The sequence below is a fragment of the Phalacrocorax carbo genome, chromosome 16 (genome assembly GCF_963921805.1).
Source record: "Phalacrocorax carbo chromosome 16, bPhaCar2.1, whole genome shotgun sequence".
Lineage (NCBI taxonomy): Eukaryota > Metazoa > Chordata > Aves > Suliformes > Phalacrocoracidae > Phalacrocorax > Phalacrocorax carbo.
In genome coordinates this window covers 4,588,962-4,607,147 of record NC_087528.1, presented here as the reverse complement: position 1 = coordinate 4,607,147, position 18,186 = coordinate 4,588,962, and the positions used below count along the sequence as shown (strand labels likewise).

Sequence of the window (18,186 nt, the reverse complement as noted above, 5' to 3'; positions counted from 1 at the left end):
TTTGTACCACTGGAGTCAAAGAACTTCCTGGTTTGCTCAACATATGTCCATTCTAGACCTGATAAACATGGGAATCATCTTTCTGGATCAAATCCTTAATTCACCCTGCCCAGTATTCAGTCTTGAAAAGCAGCCAGCACCAAGCATTCAGGAAAAAAAAAGGAAACCCCACTACAAGATGAGTAATAGATGTGGTACAGTTTTCTCCTAAATAAAGATCTGATCTTAAACTTCAAGAGTCAGAGATTTTTATAAACCCTGAGGCATTATGCTTCATGTTCCTTCCAAAATTTTTCTTAGTATTAACCATCACGTCCTGGATATCCGTGTTAGCCATGTAGATATCCAGTTCCTCTTTCCTCATGCAAAATTATCAGCTGGTTGCTGAAATGATATGGGATTAAAAAGCTCCAGAAAAAAGCCAATAAAGCGTGTTGCCCACTAGGCAAGGGCTAGGAAGTGCAAATAAGTGCACTTGCCCAATAGATAAGGGAAGCAATGGACAAAGGGGAAAATGGCTTTCCCAGAGCACAGCAGTTCAACAGCTGATAGCGTTTGTCTCGTTACGTGTTTTCAGTTGCTGTATGTTTGCTGTGGATTAGAGCGGGAAACCAGATACTACACAAGAGAACAGAGAGAAAAATCACCAACACCAACAGCCCACGGTCAGTGAAAATCAATAGGAAGGGTGACATTGAATTCACTGGAGACTGAATCAGGGCTGCAGGCTATGATCTTCCTAGCAGATATATGGCAGATCATTACCACTGTGCAGAATTTGAGCGACCACAGACTGCTATCCTTAGAAACCAATGGGCTTATATGTATGTATTCTGGATCAGCATTCAGACTGCTGGAAACACACAGATGCACCTGTTTAGTTCAGCGCTGATCTCTGATGGTACTCACCCGAGCCAAACCTTGCTGGCAGTTACAATTTTGCAATGGCAAAATTGCCCTAGTGGTTAAATTTGATCAGTTGTTTCAAACTTAAAACAAGTGTCCTCTCTCTACATATATGTCTGTAAATAGGTATATATTCACTTACTTGGAGACATTGCTGTTGTCTCGGATTTTAACGTGACACAGGACATTAGGCAACTTCTGCAACACAAGCACTTTGATTTGATCTACAGAACTGCAGAGTTTAAGGTAACCCAGATACAAGCCGGGAGGGAGGCGTTGCTGACTTCGTTTGTGATAGGAAAGTATGTCCTGTTTAAAGAGAAACAGTCCTACATAAAAATCTCATTTTTTTTCCCACATAAGCGGAAGAGTTTGGGATCAAAAAGCAACAAATATTTTTACAGCCGTCTATTTGTTTCAGCAGTGTTCCCAATTCACAAAACATTTAAGCACATGCTCAAACATATAAATAATCTCTGGCAGTTTGGATGCACTTGGACAACTTTCTACTTAAAGCCATACCCAGGTTCTCTAACCTCTTCATGTCATGCAGGAATTGGCTCTAAAAAACTGAGGTTTCAAACTTCTACAACTATAGTATTTAAACTAGCTTAAATAACACCCACCTCTGCACTCCTGTCTGGTCATTTCAGCAGTGAGCTGGGTCAGGGAACTGATTCAGCTGAAAACAACTCAGGAAAAGGAGCAGTGGTTTTTCAGCCAGGGCAGTTCCCTGTTATGCGTTTGGTATATAGCTACAGACGTGGAGCAGAGCAGCATTGGGAAAGAGCTGTCACCTGGGCTGCATAAGCCAGTACTGTCACCAAAGAAATGCGTGTTCTGCCTACAGCTCTTGAAAACCTGTTCTTTATCACCTGCTGTCAACAGGAGGATCTCAATGAGCATGGGGGTTGGTGGGTTGCAAAGTTTAATTAATGGCTGCATTTTCTGAACAAAAATCTTTGTTGATAAACAAGTAGAGCTTAGAAGGAATTACTAATGAAGGCACATTTGCTGAAGCCAGGAGACATTTTTAAGCCTATGTATAGCAGTCCCCAAAACTACCCTAAAAATTATGTCTGCTGCCATCCTGAGAAATGTGTGCTTCTGCAGTGGGCGAGGATTAAGACGCCTGGCTTTATGCCTTTACTCTTGGAACCATCAAATTATCTGCCAGTGCTATGCTTGGCTCTGACCAATGCAATTAGACCCTCATTTTCACAAGCACTTCACGAACAAAATACCCATTCGATGATTAAACAAGTAATACAAGAAAGGGTGGGCATTAGATAGGAATGTGTAAACCATTAGGGGAACATTTTTTCCACTAGGATCTCTATGGAAATCTGATCAGGCCTGTATTTTGGGTTTCCTAATATAAAACTTTTGCCCAGATCGACATTTTTCTACACCTTTAACACATTTTAATACATTAAATCTAACATAGATCAGGTAAGTTTTATTGTCTTTTGGAAATTTTTTAATGTTTCTAAAACCTGGTAATGTATATTTTGATTGCTTGGCAGTTTCCGGTACGAAAAGCACAGTTTCTGCCCAAGAAAGTGCCTCTAATTCAAAAATAAACCACAGCAGTCATCGTCTAGTTGAAGTTACTAAAGAAGGGACTAAGACAACGATTTGTCTTGTAGTGTTTTGGGTAACTGTGCAACTGAGTTTTAGAGAGATTGGCTACTGGCATTTTGTGAGAATAGGTTGCCGTTACCTACAGAAAACATGCATTAATCTGTATGTGAGTGATCTACGTTTGACATGAGTTCATAGATACTCTGATTCTTGAAGGGCTGCAAACCCACAGCTCTCAATGATGTTAACTGAACTGACTATACAAAGCAACTTCTGAGATCAGTCCTTACCTTGGTATTTTTCTAATGGTGAAGTCTAGGGGCATGTTATATAGAGGTTAAAGGAGGGTTATGGTCAGTAAAGAATTCTTTAGCAACTATACCAGGCTCCAAGGAACTCTGAACCTCACAGAACAAGTTTATTAAGTAGAACAGTAAAGTTTTAAACCTAGATTTAGTGTTCAAGGTTGGATGGAAAAATCTTATGGAGTGTAGAAATTGTAAGTGTCTGTATAGGTGCTTAAGAACATCCCAGAGAATTTAAGAGGTTTTTATATCCCTTGCTACAGAATTCTATAGCATGGTTTCCCGAAACTGATAGAAACCGTACTATTCTCTTCTAGGGCTTTGAATTAATTTCTTTAGAATCTCATGGATATTTTACATATTAAGGATCTGATCCCAGACCCACTGGAAGTAATATAAGTCTTTGCTTTCAATGGGAGCCTTGCCATTAATTTTACTGGGCACTGGATTAAGGCCTAAAATTCTACAAGACTCTTCCAAAAATCAGGGCTCTGGCACAGGCTTTACAAAAGCAAATAACATACAGTAAGAGAAGCAAAGCACTACCTGGATTGTTATAAGCAAGATGTCTAATGCTGTTGGCTCCTCTGGAGTTGAAAGGGATTTCCTCTGGCTTTGTAGTTTGGATACCTGCATCCATTTGCCATTAAAAAATGAATAAAGACTCTCCACTTCTCTTATAGTAACTATCAGTATATTGCCATGTCGATCCTTGATTGGCTCATAAAAAACTCTGCCTAAGTTGTGAGTTCCCAGCAAGTTCTAGAAAACAAGCAAGTTATAAAATCAAAGTTATTTATCTCATATCAGGAGAGTGGTATTTTCTGAAACTTAACTTTGTGCTCACGGACATCAGTCCTACTGACTTCAATAAAAACCAGACACACAGTGTTTCTCACTCCCTTGCCCTCCAGTCGTATCACTCAGTACAAAAGGAAAAGTTTTTCCCTAGGCTGTGCTTGTGGGTTGAATTGTGGATCCTCCAATGTATTTGGCCCAGCGGTGTTTAGCCCAACATTTAATGGAGAACATCAGAAAGACTGTTACGACCCAATGCCTTTGTAAAAGGAAACACTGCAAAGCAATTAACTTATTTGCACAGAACTCCCTGTTTTTGCCTAGTCACATAAAGATAAAGGATGCAATTTTCAGAAGCACTCAATGTCAGTCTAGTGGTGATTCCTTTGGTATCAGTGAAGCCCTTCTGATTTGAACTTACTGAAGAGCTAGGTGCTTATCTTAACCTCCCCATAACAAAGTGTCAGACATGATACAAAATTCTTCTGCTACCCCCAGATAATTCGTATTGGACACTTCAAATGCTTTCCTTAAGGCCATTAACTATAATCTCCATTTTCTGTTCTCTGTTTTAAAATCATTCAGATTATTTTCAGCAAAAAAAGCAAAAGGCCCTCATATCTGTGTTGAATGTAAATAATTCTGGAGCTAAACTGTGGGTATGTTTGTGAAGGAACACAGAGGAATTTGAAGAGATGTGGACCCTTTTCCTTTTACTTCAGATACCAAGAATGTGCTAGACAAAACCAGCAGAAACTAACAAACTACCAGGGCAAAGCTCTCCAGGAAAATATGTGAGGATTAAAGAAAAGTAATTTTAAAAGCCTCCACATAAAATACATATTTTGGTCAAAATCCTTTCCTCACACAGTCAGGCATCTGCTTATAGGTGCAAACACACTCAATCCAGTGACCAGCCACTGAAGAGATTCCCAGATGTCTTAAAGAAAAATGCCTAACATTTAAAATATGCTCATTACTTTGCGACTTTTCAAGAGATCTACAGTGAGCTGGATAGGGATGGGGGTAGTTTAAAATGAAAACTTGAATTCACAATGTAGCACATTGTATGTTTTGGGAAGTGCTGTGCATTAACTTAATGACATTGTAAACGGATAGATTATCCTGAGTTTATTTATCTGTACTTAGCAGGCAATATTTACTTATAAACTGTATTATTAAATTGTTTATAAACTCTAGGTAGTCAGCACAGTGACTGCCCTTTATGTGGCATAACTTAGCTATTTTAGCTTTATGTGTCCCTCTCCAGGGCATACTGTTGATGTCTATTAGCACCTCCCCTCTTCTTTTTCTAACTGTTCTGCCTTTTGAGGTTAGCCTCCATAACTGATTGACGCAGGGTGTTTTGAGTACACATTTTGTATTAATCCATGTGTCCACAGGTGGGACAAATCACTGCAGGTAGATGTTAGCCATCTAGTTGTCATAATAATCCCTGCAATATATGCATGTGCCTAGATGAAAACAGAGAGTCCTTTACTGTCACTGACTGTATATGCTGAATGGGGTTCCAGCACAGAGAATGGGGGTACCTACTAATATGAATATGTGATTAATTCTTATACTAAAAGAGTTTTGTGTCTGTTTAGCTTCACTTGTGTTTTGTTTGCTTTAGTTGTCTGCTGGTAACAACAGGCAAAGTTACAGTCCCTGTTGTCTCTGAATCTACTGATCTAGTCCTTTAGCAGCTGTGTTGTCTCTGATCTTTTGCATTCTGCCCTAAATTCCTGTGGAGTCAGTCTATTAACTGCCTCAATAAAACATATTCAACCATATAAACTTTATTGGGATCCTTCCATTGGTGGATCCCATTAGGCCACACACCATTAGAGGTTGGCAGGTCGGTGACAATCCCTGTGTTCATCAGGGGACCAAGCTAAAGAACAAATGTTAAGGACAATAAATTTGCCAGAAATTCAACAGAGCAATGTACCAGATGGACACATTTGCTATATCTCCATGCTTCAACTCTGCTCTTAACATCTCTGGTAGCAAATAACAACACAATGTTGTAGGAATCTTGGTTATCTTACAGGGCAGTCCATGCATACTAGCAACGGTCTGTTAAAGGCGATCTGCATGGAGGGAATGAAACTGAGCTAACCAAAGGAGTATGTTCTACCGAAGCTGGGCTAACCACACCAGAGGGAACATTCAGCAGATACAATTAAAAGTTGCTCTAGTGACAGCTCAAAAGACTGACAAGCAGCTGCTGCTTAATACAGGTGGTCCTCCAATAAAGGTACAGCAGACTGGCATTCCATATATTTCGGGATACTTTGGGGAAATCAGTCCAGGCAGGTGGTTGCCCAGGAAGACTACTCTCCTGTACAGCTTTGCCAAAAGATGTAAAACAAAGCCCACATGGATATTCTTAATAATGGCCACGAAGTATCTGGCTCTCACAGCTGCTATAAAACCTAGCTTATTGCAGTGACTGGCAATAACAAGAGGGGTGGCTCTGTGGCTAATACATGAGCCAAACAATATGAAGATCTTCATTAATTCCATGACTGTACCAGAGATTTTTCTGGGAAGCTTTGGTGACATTCAAACAAAAGGTAGGAGAAACTGAGGCCTGGATAATTTTTCTGTAAGAATCATGCGCACATCTTTTTTAAAACATATTTTCCCACAAAAGTAAAAATTTTATAAAAATGCCTGCCTTCCAGCTAGAGATTTGCTGCTATCATGAAACCCATTCTTCAAAACCTTTACAATAAATGTAAAAATGTTCTGCTGGAGAAACTGATTACTATTTGCATAGCAAATAGTGGACCAGACACAGAAGGGTTAAGTGGCCTGTTCAGTACCACTCAGGTAGTACCTGTAGCACAGGCTGGAACGGAACCATCCTGACAGTCACTGCTACGCCTTGACAGCAAGATACGAACAGTGCCCGTAGTGCTGCTGTCCCTACCGCTGTGCTGAGCGGTCAGCACAAGATCTATGCACCACTTCATCTCTCTTAGTCTCTGTTTCTAAGGGTCCAAGTAGGTCTCTGACTGGTTCTCTGCACAAAGGTACATTTCACCTTTAAAATTTTGGCAGCTCAATTAAGAACTTAATGAAAGATTAGTTTTTATTTCCCTGCTGACAATCCACAACGGCATAGCCTTCCTGTGTGTCAAACAGTGTAGTTCTGCCCTAGAAGCTGTCCTTGAGCAGTCTGCAAGCCATGAGTGAACCAAGAGTACTATTCTGGCAACTTCGGCTGTCGACTTGTCCTTGCTGTCACATGGACAGAAGCTACCTACTGCCGCAGGTTCCCGTATAGCACTCCCTCGTGCTAAATCCTACCCAGAGGTTAAATGCTTCATAATTATATTAAAAATTAATAAAGAATAGGCCTTCTAAGAGGCTTTTGAGCAGCAAATATTAGGAATATAACTCTTGAATTCCCAATCGGCAAACCCCAGGCTTATCTGTGGTCATTATTTACTGGTTCATATCTGTTTGTTTCTTCATCTGCCATTATTGTTTCTTTCCTTTCCTTTCCTACTCTTTACTTTTAACGTAACTCCTTCCTTCCAGCTGGCAAGAGAGGCTCAGTAGCGCATTTCATTGTAGATGTTACTGCTGCTCCAAAGAAGAGACCAGTGGGGAGTGGTGAAACATAGGACAGCTGGCAGCACTGTCCCTTCGAGATCAGAAAGTCACTAAGTTAATAGAAATATGCGATGCAACCAACCTGTAGCTGTGCTGCTGCTGAAAGCATCTTTTGCCTGGCTTGAAGTGCTGTTGATGAGGACACAGATATAGACATATTCTGCCTTAGCCATCTGATATCATCCCACATGCAAGACAACTGCAAAAATATAGCCAGTTCCATCAGTTTTTGTTCTCAGCATTTACAAAAGCAGAAATGAAACTAAATGCATTATGGACTTGGAAGGATCAGTAGACATTGCTCATTTTGAGTGTCTGTGGATGGCAATGAGTTGTCTAGATAAACACAAAACAGGTATTGAATCAGACACAGAAGTTTTTCTGTAAACATCATGCACCTATTTCAATTCCTTTTAGACTACTGTGTAAAACTGATTTACTGTTCTACTGTTTTCTGGTAGAAAAAAATAGTGTGAGGATACCTTGAATGATGGCATAACAATAATACCAACTTTAAAACTTCCAGTTACTTCTTTAGGCTTTTCCTCTAAGTGTTCATGAAACCTTTACTTACCCAAGTAGCAATCATTTATGTAGGATCACACATTTAAAAAAGCTAATCGTGCCACTGTCAGTGACCCAGTCAGAATTTAACCCACATAAATGGTTTGTGAAAATTGCACTTTAACGTGAGTGAAAGGTAAAGCACTTCATCATTTAGCTTTTTAATGACATTATTTCATATATTCAGAGTGATGAGCTAAGGCCTATGCACTGCTAGCGACAAATTTGTAGAAGCAATATATGACACGAGGCTCCCATTACCTTTGTGAACCACAGGAAATCCTGCGTAACTGAACTACTGTGAGAGTCATCGATTTCCACAATTGGGATTTGATCTTCATTGGTTACTAACAAATTGTCTTTGTAAAAAAATACAACAGATAAGTAGAGTCCCCTAAAGAAAGAAGGAAACACTGTCAAGCACCTTTCATGTCTGTTTGCATCATGCCAAAGCATGATGCTTTCAGTCAAAGCATCATAGATGTTAAGTTCTGAGGAGACAAACTGAATCATCTGGTCTTAACTTCTGTGTTATCATACATCTTCAGCCAGTGAATTCTGAAAAATATTTGGGAAGCTTATCACTTTAGATGATGTGAGACTACAGGAATCAAAGAAATTATGAATCTATGCAAGCCTCTGTCATCGGTTTTAGTAACAATTTTGCCAGAGTAAACAGTACACAATGGAGGCTTTATGCCTCCACTGAAATCAGAAATTTTACCAAAATTTTTATTATTAATGGGCTTAGTTCTGCCCTCGTTTGCTTCAGAGTAAATGTGAAGTAACTCAGCTGAAATCTGGCAGGTTATTATGGATTTACATTAGTGTAATTGAGTGTAATTTGGCCAGCATATCTGCAAAACTGTTTATAGAGATCATTCCTCTCAATATTTACCCTTGCAATTAGTTATATATGTTAAGTAGTTGCCTTAGGGAATTTAAAGGCTCTGGAGACCTCTTCTGAAAGAATCAAACTCTTATCAAAATACAAAGGCAAAAAGGCAAATGGAACACTCCTGGCAATGAAAGAAGAAATAATCCACCATACGCAACTTCCATGTGCTAAAACAAATTTTCAAGGCGGAGGGTTGTTTGGGCCACACCGGGTTGCAAACCTAGCTAAAGAGGCTACAGAATTCTAGATGTGTTGCTTGTTGCCAGTAGTCTATTAAAACATGTTATCTGAGTCCTGCATTTTATATTATTAATGAAATAAATACAATAGTTTCATTACTGAGTAGCAACCGGGGCAGTACTTTCAAGATATCTCAGGAACTGCCCTTTGTGTTTGCACAGAATATTTCACACTGTTACAATTCGAATCCATTTCCAACAGTAACACTGAGAAGGTTCTATTGATTCCAGTAGGAACTGGGGCATTATTTTCCTGTCAGCTGCACCAGTCTTACATGTAAGTGATTTAATCAGGTTCATTCTGATTGATTGCTCTTTCTTTGCTAGTGGCATCTTCACTTATATTTCTAAGGTGCTTTTCACTATTACATAAAGCAACAACTGCTTGCTAAAACTCAGACTGTTTGGGAGATTAAATGAATGACAAACCGTTTCAGGGTCTTCACAAACTTGTTCGATGAATGGAAAAGGTGCTTCAGGCTTCTGGAAACGGATTGCTTGCGACCAGCATTCTGTAATTTAGAACTTTCTAAAATGGAAAATAAAAAGCAAACCAAACCCGGCAGTTAAGTTTCAGTTAGTATCTCATAAAGAACCTTTGCCTCTTGAACCACAATACTGTATTTCAGTCAGTGCCCACTATATTGCTTTCAAAAAACAACATTTAGAAACATGCTCCAATACAACCTTTTGCTTATATTTTCATTATCTTAGTGATACATGTCAACAAATAACTTCCTCACTTGCAGCAAACTCAGGCTTGGTAAAAATGCTTTGCTCCTTAGCAAAGTATAGCTTGAACCAGTACCATGTATCCTTAATGTTCTGAATGGGTATGAGTTTTGCAAGTGGTCTCAAATACCCAAGAAGAGAATTGAACCATCAGTCAACATTTTAGGGTGTTGTAATTCCTCAGTTTCTGTCCATATACACGATAAGCTTCTAAGAAGTGAATAACTGGTGCCCTGGCAATCACTAACATCACGGTATCACCAGTCTAATCTAAGTAAAAGCTTTGATGAAACAAGTGGATTGACCCTCAACTTTCTCTGTATCACATTAAATGCACGTGCTTTTGTTTGGATCTTTTTCTCCCTGTCACAACAATTTCCACTCACCTGTATTGCTTCAGAGCTTTCACAGTTACATTTGCTCCCTAGTAATCTGGAATCCAAGGAAGAGGTGTTTAACTCATTTGGTCACTTCATGTCAAAGCTCGGACCTGCTGTGTGCCCGCAAGGATCTCTGGACCAGCTCTCAATAGAAGAACTGTATAAATTCAGATATTTCCCCAATATTCTAAAAAATGTGGTTAAATTTTTATACATTGTATTATTTTTCACTTCTGTGAATTTGACTTAATGTCTTTCCTTCCCTCGTGCATGGTCTGATTTTCCTTGTAAGCCAAAGAAAAATATTCCAGTGGGAACTGAAACTCACAAGCTCTGTGAAACAGCTGTGCCCACCTGTATACCTGAAGCGGACTTTAGAGGGTATGCCAATAGATGGCAGTCAGGAACGCGCTGGATTGCTGCATGTATAATGCACTGTCAGTTGTTGTCGTGCACATATGGCTTTTAAAAGGAACGGGCGCTTAAAACTGTTCAGGATTTTTTTTGCATTGTCTTTTGCGACGTCCCTCCTGTTAATGCTGTTGTAAGAGAAACAGCAGAAACGTTTAATTTAAAAAAAAAGAGTTAATTCTTTAGATATTCACTGTGATCTGAAATGAAAGACAAAAAGAAAAAATCTAACTGTGAAACTACATCTCAGTTTTCCAGGATCTGACTTTATGTGGATGAAGCATGGCTACCCATCCAGACTGAAGCGCGAAACATGTTGAGGGACACCCTTCTCCAGTGGGGAAGAATATGACTCATGAAGAATTATTTGCTGAAAGCTGCTAATCAGTCTGCTTAGGTGCTTTCAGAGTAACATATTTCCCACTTACCTCCGATGCAAAATAGGAGGTGTCTATCTGTGTCTCCCTAGTGAGTTCTAAGTTTGAACATTTAATGAACATCTAAATTTGCTCCTGTCAAAACCCCATCTGTGGAAGTGCTCAACATATTTTTAAATGAAGAATAAATTTGCACCATAATTTGCACATTGAAAACCAAAGAAAGAAGACACATTGTTAGCAATAATTACCACTCTGCTGAACAGCAAGTACAAAGAGAACAAGTTTCTATTGGGGTGAAATCATACAATTCAGATGTATGAGACTTATTAGATCATCAAATCTATTGTCTTTCCAGTGCAAACTTGTTCTCCATGGCGTATTCTCCAATGCACTGTTCAGTTTAGTTTGAACAGACTCATCCAAATCCATGACTGCTCCTTTAATGCAACTGATCTTGGTTTTCTTTTCCTTTTAAAAAAATTCATTTGCTTTTCTATCCTTATGTCCTCAGATAATTTTTATTTTACTGTGAACTTTTTTCATTATATCACATTAATGTAAACCAAATGCTACATGAAAACTCCTGTCTTACAGTTTCCTTCTTCCAAGGTTAAGACCAATTTAGGAATATAAATTCCATTCTAATTATGCAATTTTTATTTTCTTCTATATTAAGGATGGAGGGAATGGAGGAGGAAATTGCTGAAGGCAAAGCAACATAATTCTGAGTAAAACACCCAGAGACTGCAGCATTAAAATAAGAGGGCACATTACAAGTGAAATATATATTATTGGGCTATTCAGTGGCTTGGGTTTAGTCCACAGCTTTGCACAAGCCAACAGCAAAAGAAATAATGTAAAACTAGATGGAGACTGTAAACTCTCCTACATTGCTGTTTGCTTTTGTTTTACAGCGTAGTGAGTCTAGAAGTCAAAAACCATGGAGCTGAGATCAGAGGATAATTTGGATCTACAGGAAATGGAACTTTGTCTGTTATTTAATTAACTAATAAATAACGGAGAGTAACCTTTATAGAAAAGCACAAGTAACAACAAAAGCAGCTTATATTAGTTAATGATACAGCAACAGAGTTGTGGGCTCTTTTAATAGAGGCTCAGGAGCGAACAAATAGTGTCGGAGATTAGAGAATTTGCAGTGATTAGGTTTAGATCAGAAGCATTCAAACCTGGATTGAAGTAGGCAATTAGCTACAAGTGTATATTCACAACATTAACAGTTTTTCTCTCTTCAGGTAGGACATATAAATGTTTCTTTGCAGTTCATTTAAATACAACAGATACTTGAAAGCAACATGAGCTGGAAGTGGAAGAATAAGAACAAAGTTGCATGCCCAGGCTGCTAGTATGCATCTGGGGTCTGTGCTCTAGAGGAATGTCTGTTATGCTGTGCCATTTCTCTGAGGAGGAAGATCATCTGGAATTCTTCGTCCTATCACTAGACAAGTGGGTGCCTCTCCTCAAGTGGGGAAGATGTGAAGTAAATAGAATTACCTCAGTGCAAAATTATCTGAGATGCTAGCCCCACGAATCAGGCAGCCTGTGGAACAGCTAAATATCATTTAGGGTGACCCTGCATGAGGAAGCCGGTTAGCACAAGATGAGCTAGATCCCACTGAAACCCTGGTGGAGGGCATGAATGGGGTTTAGAGTTTTCACAAACTGTGTAATCTTATGAGAATACATCAAACAGCTGGAAACTTCCAGACAAATTCAAACTCAATTTAACGCTGCGCATTTTTAGCAGTGCAGACAACTGACACTGGGATAATGTACATGGAGACATAATTCCACACAGAAGTTAAAGGCATAAGTAGTGGTCAGGCACCTCAATAGCTTGAGGCCATGATAGATTCTGTATTACCTCACCTCAAGGTGGGATGTCTTTCAAAAGAAAATTCTGTATCTCATGAAGAAGCTATCGGCGTGACAGTCATATTACTGGGCGTATATTTTGGATTACGAAGTCAGGCTCAGCAGCTGAAATAGTAGCTTCTTAAATTCCCTACCTGAACTTCTCAGTCTATGGCTTGGCTCTCAAGCCTGCTTTTGTATATTCTCACAAATAATTATAATCTAAACATTTTAAACACCCTGTGGAATCAGAGAGCCTTCTCTTTGTTAAATACAATAAAGTTACATGCTCTGCTTGTGACTCAAATTACAAATAGAAATTTTTATTTCACCTCTGACTTCCCTAGTAAAATATGTTTCAACCAAATTTCAGAAAGAAAATATCTGGTAAGCATTTTACTGAAGATTTGGGTTCCTTTGGTAATGAAGCACCACACAATTACTTAACCTACTCAGAATTGTTTAGAAAGAATGATCTTCAAGAAAAAAATACTTAAAAAATACATTTGAAGTGTTGCCAGGACATACAATTGTAGTAACTCAGTTATGATAGTCTGTAGCATGGTATTATGAAGACAAATGGATGACTGTTGTTTGTAATCATCAGGGTTTTCCAGAAGATTAAACAGATGAAAGCAAAGCTTCCCAAGTAATTCCCTAGGAGATTTCATCATATCACAGAGCAGGTTCAAAAGCAACAGCTGATCTAATTCCAAAAGCTCTTAAACTCACTGTACATTCCAATGTATTCTTCCTCGTATTTTGGTAAGCTTGTTTCCTTCAGCCCCTGAAATGCAAAGCATGGGGCAAAAGGCAGGCTGCAGTGCAAAGCCTGAATGAACAGACTTGGGCAAGAGATCTGCCTGGAATCTGGGCAATTTAACCCTCCCAGATCACGCTGGAGCAATAGCACACAGGCTTGCTCTTCTAGCTCCTCTGTGTTCTGAAGCTTTTGCCTACCTTATCCAAGTAATGGCAGACCTTTTAGATTGACCACCCTCTCATCTTCTTCTATCTCCCTTGCACTCCCCCTCCACCCTCCTTCAGCCAGCCTGAGCATCATGAGTGTGATATCCCGCAGAGGAGTCAGTGAAAAGCCAAGATGCAAAGACCCCAGCTTTGAGTCCCGTCTCTGTCTTCACTTAGCTTTAATTCATGCAGAGCTTGATTCTTCTCTCATTTACAAACCACAGCAAATCTGTGGTTGTAAGAAGATTCAAGGATACTCTGCAAACAGCGTCCAGCTATTTACTGACATCTTTAAAGCAAATGAGGAAGACAATGGTTACAATATTAATGTGCAATCAAAGACGACTGTGTTAAGGAGAAGCATGGTAAAGAATGGATAAATGCCTGGGCAGGTCCTCAGCTTATGTGTAAGAGCATATCCATGCTGCCTTCTATCCATGTCAGTAGAATCATGCTCATTTACATTAATTAAGAATTTAGCTCAGATCTCTGTATTAAATGAAGTGAAAGCCATTAGTTAGGCTTTCCAGTCATATACAGTAGCTTATCTCAGATCCTTGATCAAAATCCTCAGATTTCACTGGCGTTGGTAAATACCAGAATCAAATTTCAGAGTCAAAGTGATGTCATAATTCTTACTTTTCCTGCAAATTCTTTTTCTTGATTCTTTACCAGATTACTGAAATACAGGGATTGACATCAGTCATATATTTAAGACAGGTTCCAAAGGCTCTCCTATTATGTTACAGTCTTGATTTATCCAAAATGTACTACTGTGTAATACTAGCATTACAAGCAATTATGAGATTTTTATTTGGTTGGAGGCAAGGGTGTTGCTCAGGCTGACTCCACAGTGTAGTACCGCCACATGTAAGCTCCCACATCCTCTTTCACACATGCAAGAAAATACTCTGAGCTAAACAGATCTTCTGTACTGTTGTTATTTATTATTTAAGAAAAAGGAGTTGGGAAATCAACAACGGAGTTGTCTGTGCTTTGCTTTGAGACTGGGGTTAATTTCTGGAGCAGTGGAATTCTATGAGAACCAGGCACTGGTGTCAGATTCTCAAAAGGAGGGATTTTCTGCATGTTGCTTATAACTGCTTCTGTTCTGGGCTGGTATGTCAGTAAAACAATTTATACTGAGAATATTCTCAGATATTCCAGCACTTATTCCCTGTTGACTAGGAAGGTGGCCTGAAAGACCTGAGATACGCACTAACTGCAGAAGGGAAAAACTGTACCATGGAAGAAAGACATCTTCCATAGCATGAAAAAGCTATGTAAGAGATAGAATACATCGTCTGTATTTTCAGTAGCAAGACCAACTGCAAGTGATAATGCTTGTATGGATTTTAATTAGAGAAACAACATTTCTTGCAGTATCTCCTTTCCCTTTCCAAACAACATAGCTGAATAGTTAAGTTGCTATGGTTACAATGGGTTGTGGCAGACTGTGGATCATCGTGATGGTGACATATTTGCACGTAAAGAACAAAGGCCGCATCCTTCCATTTCAGCCAGATTATTTTAGCCCTAAGTATTTCTATGGTTTTAAATCAGTTGATGCAGCATGACATAACAGTCATACTAGGTGAAGAAAAATGAAAACTTCATGGTAGTTCTACTTTTCAGTTTCAAATAAGTTCCTTTGCAATGAAGCATTATTCCAGTTAGAAGTTTATTTTAAGAAAATAAATAGTACTTTTCAACAACCCGTATAGAACAGGAGTTTTTATATATGCTTTAAAAAGAATGCCAAGCTGTTGCCTTGGCTCTTGAGCATTAAAGGCACAGTCTGTTTCTCATGAATGACGAGCAAAGAGCTGGCTGAGATTTGAACTTTCTCCTAGTTTGATCCATTCTATTTGAAAACGTAGCAGTCTTACCTTCCCACTGCATTGTGCGAGTATTTTTCATTATAGATTGGCATCGCATCCACTAGAGTACTTAGTGTCTTCCATTTGGAGGCAGCCAAGTCCCCCGTTTTGATCCAAAATAGTTGTTAACTCTCTAAAGTATTTCTTTATATGAAAAAATAAAAGAAAGATGCTTGAAACCTTTTAGTGGAATCCTGTGTGAAACTAATTTGTAGGAAAAAACGAATCAATAGGTGTGTAGGGTACAGAGGGAGAAAGGGTGTGTCTGTGCTTGTGTGCATTCTAGCTTTCAGATGCTTTCATCCAACTAATTTCAAGGGTTAAGAGCAAGATAGCACGCTAAAGTGATTCCAGATGGGCCAATATTAATATCTTTCCTTTCCTGATGAATGAGAAGGTATGACCTAGTTAGAAAACTGCTAAAATTACAGGCGCCACAGAGGCTTCAGCTGGTGCCCTACCACATAGATATTTATCCTTACCTCTGCAATTATAATGCTGATGAGCTGCTCGAACCTGCTGAAGGAGACGTTCCAGGGCCTCAGTGTGTCCCCTGTGCCGAGGTTCTCTTCCACTGCAGTCTTTCCAGTCTATTGAACAAAGGAAATAAACAGAAATGAAACACAAAGCAGCAGGAGAAGGTTTTAAAATATTTTCTTGCCTCTGATACTTCTTGGCTCTAGAGGAGTTTTACATCTGGGCACGCAGGAAAAAATGGCAGTTGTTTTTAAGTCTGCTGTTGTTACTTGTACAAGAAGTTTCCTTTGCCTTGTGCCAGCTACGTAATTAATCATAATGATTATTAACAAAGAGCTCACAATCAGCTCCTAGAAGCTCTGCAGTGACTGACGAGACAATGGCTATTTCTCTTCAGTACATAAATGGCCTCTGTTGCTTTAGTGTCAGAGCTGCTCTCAGCCTGTACCGTACTGACACTCACAGTACCTCGCTAAGACCACACTACTGCTCCTTCTGTGTTTTGTTGAGACACCAGGAGGCTACAGTTATATAGGAAACCGATTGCAAGCAGAAAATTAACATCCTCCTACATCCAGAGCTAGCTCTGGAGCCAGAGAAACATGCTCTGAGTAAAATCACTTCTGAAAATTTGCTCCCAGCAGAAGTCTGAACAAACGCTGGCAATTCCTGCCCTAGAGTCTACGGTCTGCTCAGCACTGCACTCGTGAGGCAAGAAGCTGCGGTTTCTGTCCCACATACCTTCCACCTATAAAAGACTTTGTTTTCACTCAGTTGCTGCTAGCTGCCATCTCAATCTTGATTTTAAAAAACAGACAATCCCATCACAAATAGGAGGATGAAACTGTGTGTATCTGAGAGGAGGTTTTTAATTCCAGCTTTGACTATTTTTGTACTTTCATTGTAATGAGAAAACAGTATTGCACCAGTTTCCTGACTCAAAGTAGTGGTGGATCAAGGTATTAAGAGATCTGTCTGCAAGAGAGACAAGCTTCCATCTTGCTGGCATAGAGGCCATGTGCGCATTCACAGCTACCAACAGTTTGGTCACTCACTAAATATACAGATCTAGTCTCTAGTGCAAGTTTGGAGTCAAGCATTCCTTCCAATGGGCTCACTATGCCAGGGATATAAATATGTATTTGCTGCCATTTAGTATAGCAGCTAGAGTAAGCCCCTTGAAAGGGTCGAAAGAGAAGACATTTGCTATCCTGATAGCCTGTGGGCAGTTGTAACAGCTGCAGAGTGGCTATCCTGTGTGCTGTATGCTATTGCAGAGATCAAGGGCCAGCTGCATTTATAGCTCTGTGTGGGGAGCCCAGTAAGAACTGGGATGCGAGCAGCCAAGAGGAACCAGCTTGAACTCACCGATCTCAAAGTGCTTTGGTGTCATCAAACTGGTAGAGTTTTGAACAGCCCCATGGTTCTCTATCCCGAACTTTTTGAGCCTCCAGATTGCTGACTACCTTAAAAATGACACGGAAATCAGACCAGCTTCCCACATTGTCCATCACTCACATGCTAATGAATAAGCCTAGAAGTGTTACTAGCTACTATGATTTCACAGACCAGCTGCACGACACTGGCCACCGCTTTCCAGGCTGCCTCTGTGTATGTGGGGGAAAGAGGAGGACAGTGGCAAGCATTCGCTGTCGTGCTACACAGCTGCGTCTCCAAGGCTGTTACTAATCTTTGATGCTCTGGGATTGGAATGGATCAGGATTAAGCCCTGAAGCTTTCATTTCCCTTGCATATTCTTCTGGCTGCTGTTACAGACAACTTTGTAGGGTATTAATGTATCCACATTTAATTTTTAGCTTAGAGGCATATTCTGTTATGCAACAGTGGTGTAATTTCAGGTTGCTGCCTTCTTGCCAAGCACAAATCTGCTAGTTTTCAAAACCAGTGGTGAAGACAGTCACGTGGATAAAGCAGTTCTTCCCCCAGTAACTGCTGTGTTAAATAGCATCTTGTCTCTCAAGCTAAAATTCTTATGTTACTTAATGAAACGACGAAATAATGTACTTAATGAAAGAATTTACATTTAGGCTCTGATGGTCTCATTTGCTGTAAAGCTTAAGCGTGCGTCACTAAGGATACTTAATGAAAATACCACATTCTTGCCAGCTATCTATATACAGTGAGCTGAGCCTGCCTAACA

At 39.6% G+C, this 18,186-nt stretch overlaps 1 protein-coding gene across 1 annotated transcript in view; it reads right to left on the bottom strand.

The window, feature by feature from the left end:
- ANKFN1 (ankyrin repeat and fibronectin type III domain containing 1) overlaps positions 1–18,186 on the bottom strand; it is a 70,072-nt gene that overhangs the window by 20,377 nt on the left and 31,509 nt on the right. The window contains exons 7-12 of the mRNA XM_064467102.1: positions 16,031–16,138; positions 9,354–9,453; positions 8,049–8,181; positions 7,306–7,422; positions 3,342–3,557; positions 1,049–1,215 (exon numbers count right to left, since the gene is read on the bottom strand). Of these exons, the coding sequence (XP_064323172.1) occupies positions 1,049–1,215; positions 3,342–3,557; positions 7,306–7,422; positions 8,049–8,181; positions 9,354–9,453; positions 16,031–16,138 (841 nt within the window). The remainder of the gene's footprint in view (positions 1–1,048; positions 1,216–3,341; positions 3,558–7,305; positions 7,423–8,048; positions 8,182–9,353; positions 9,454–16,030; positions 16,139–18,186) is intronic.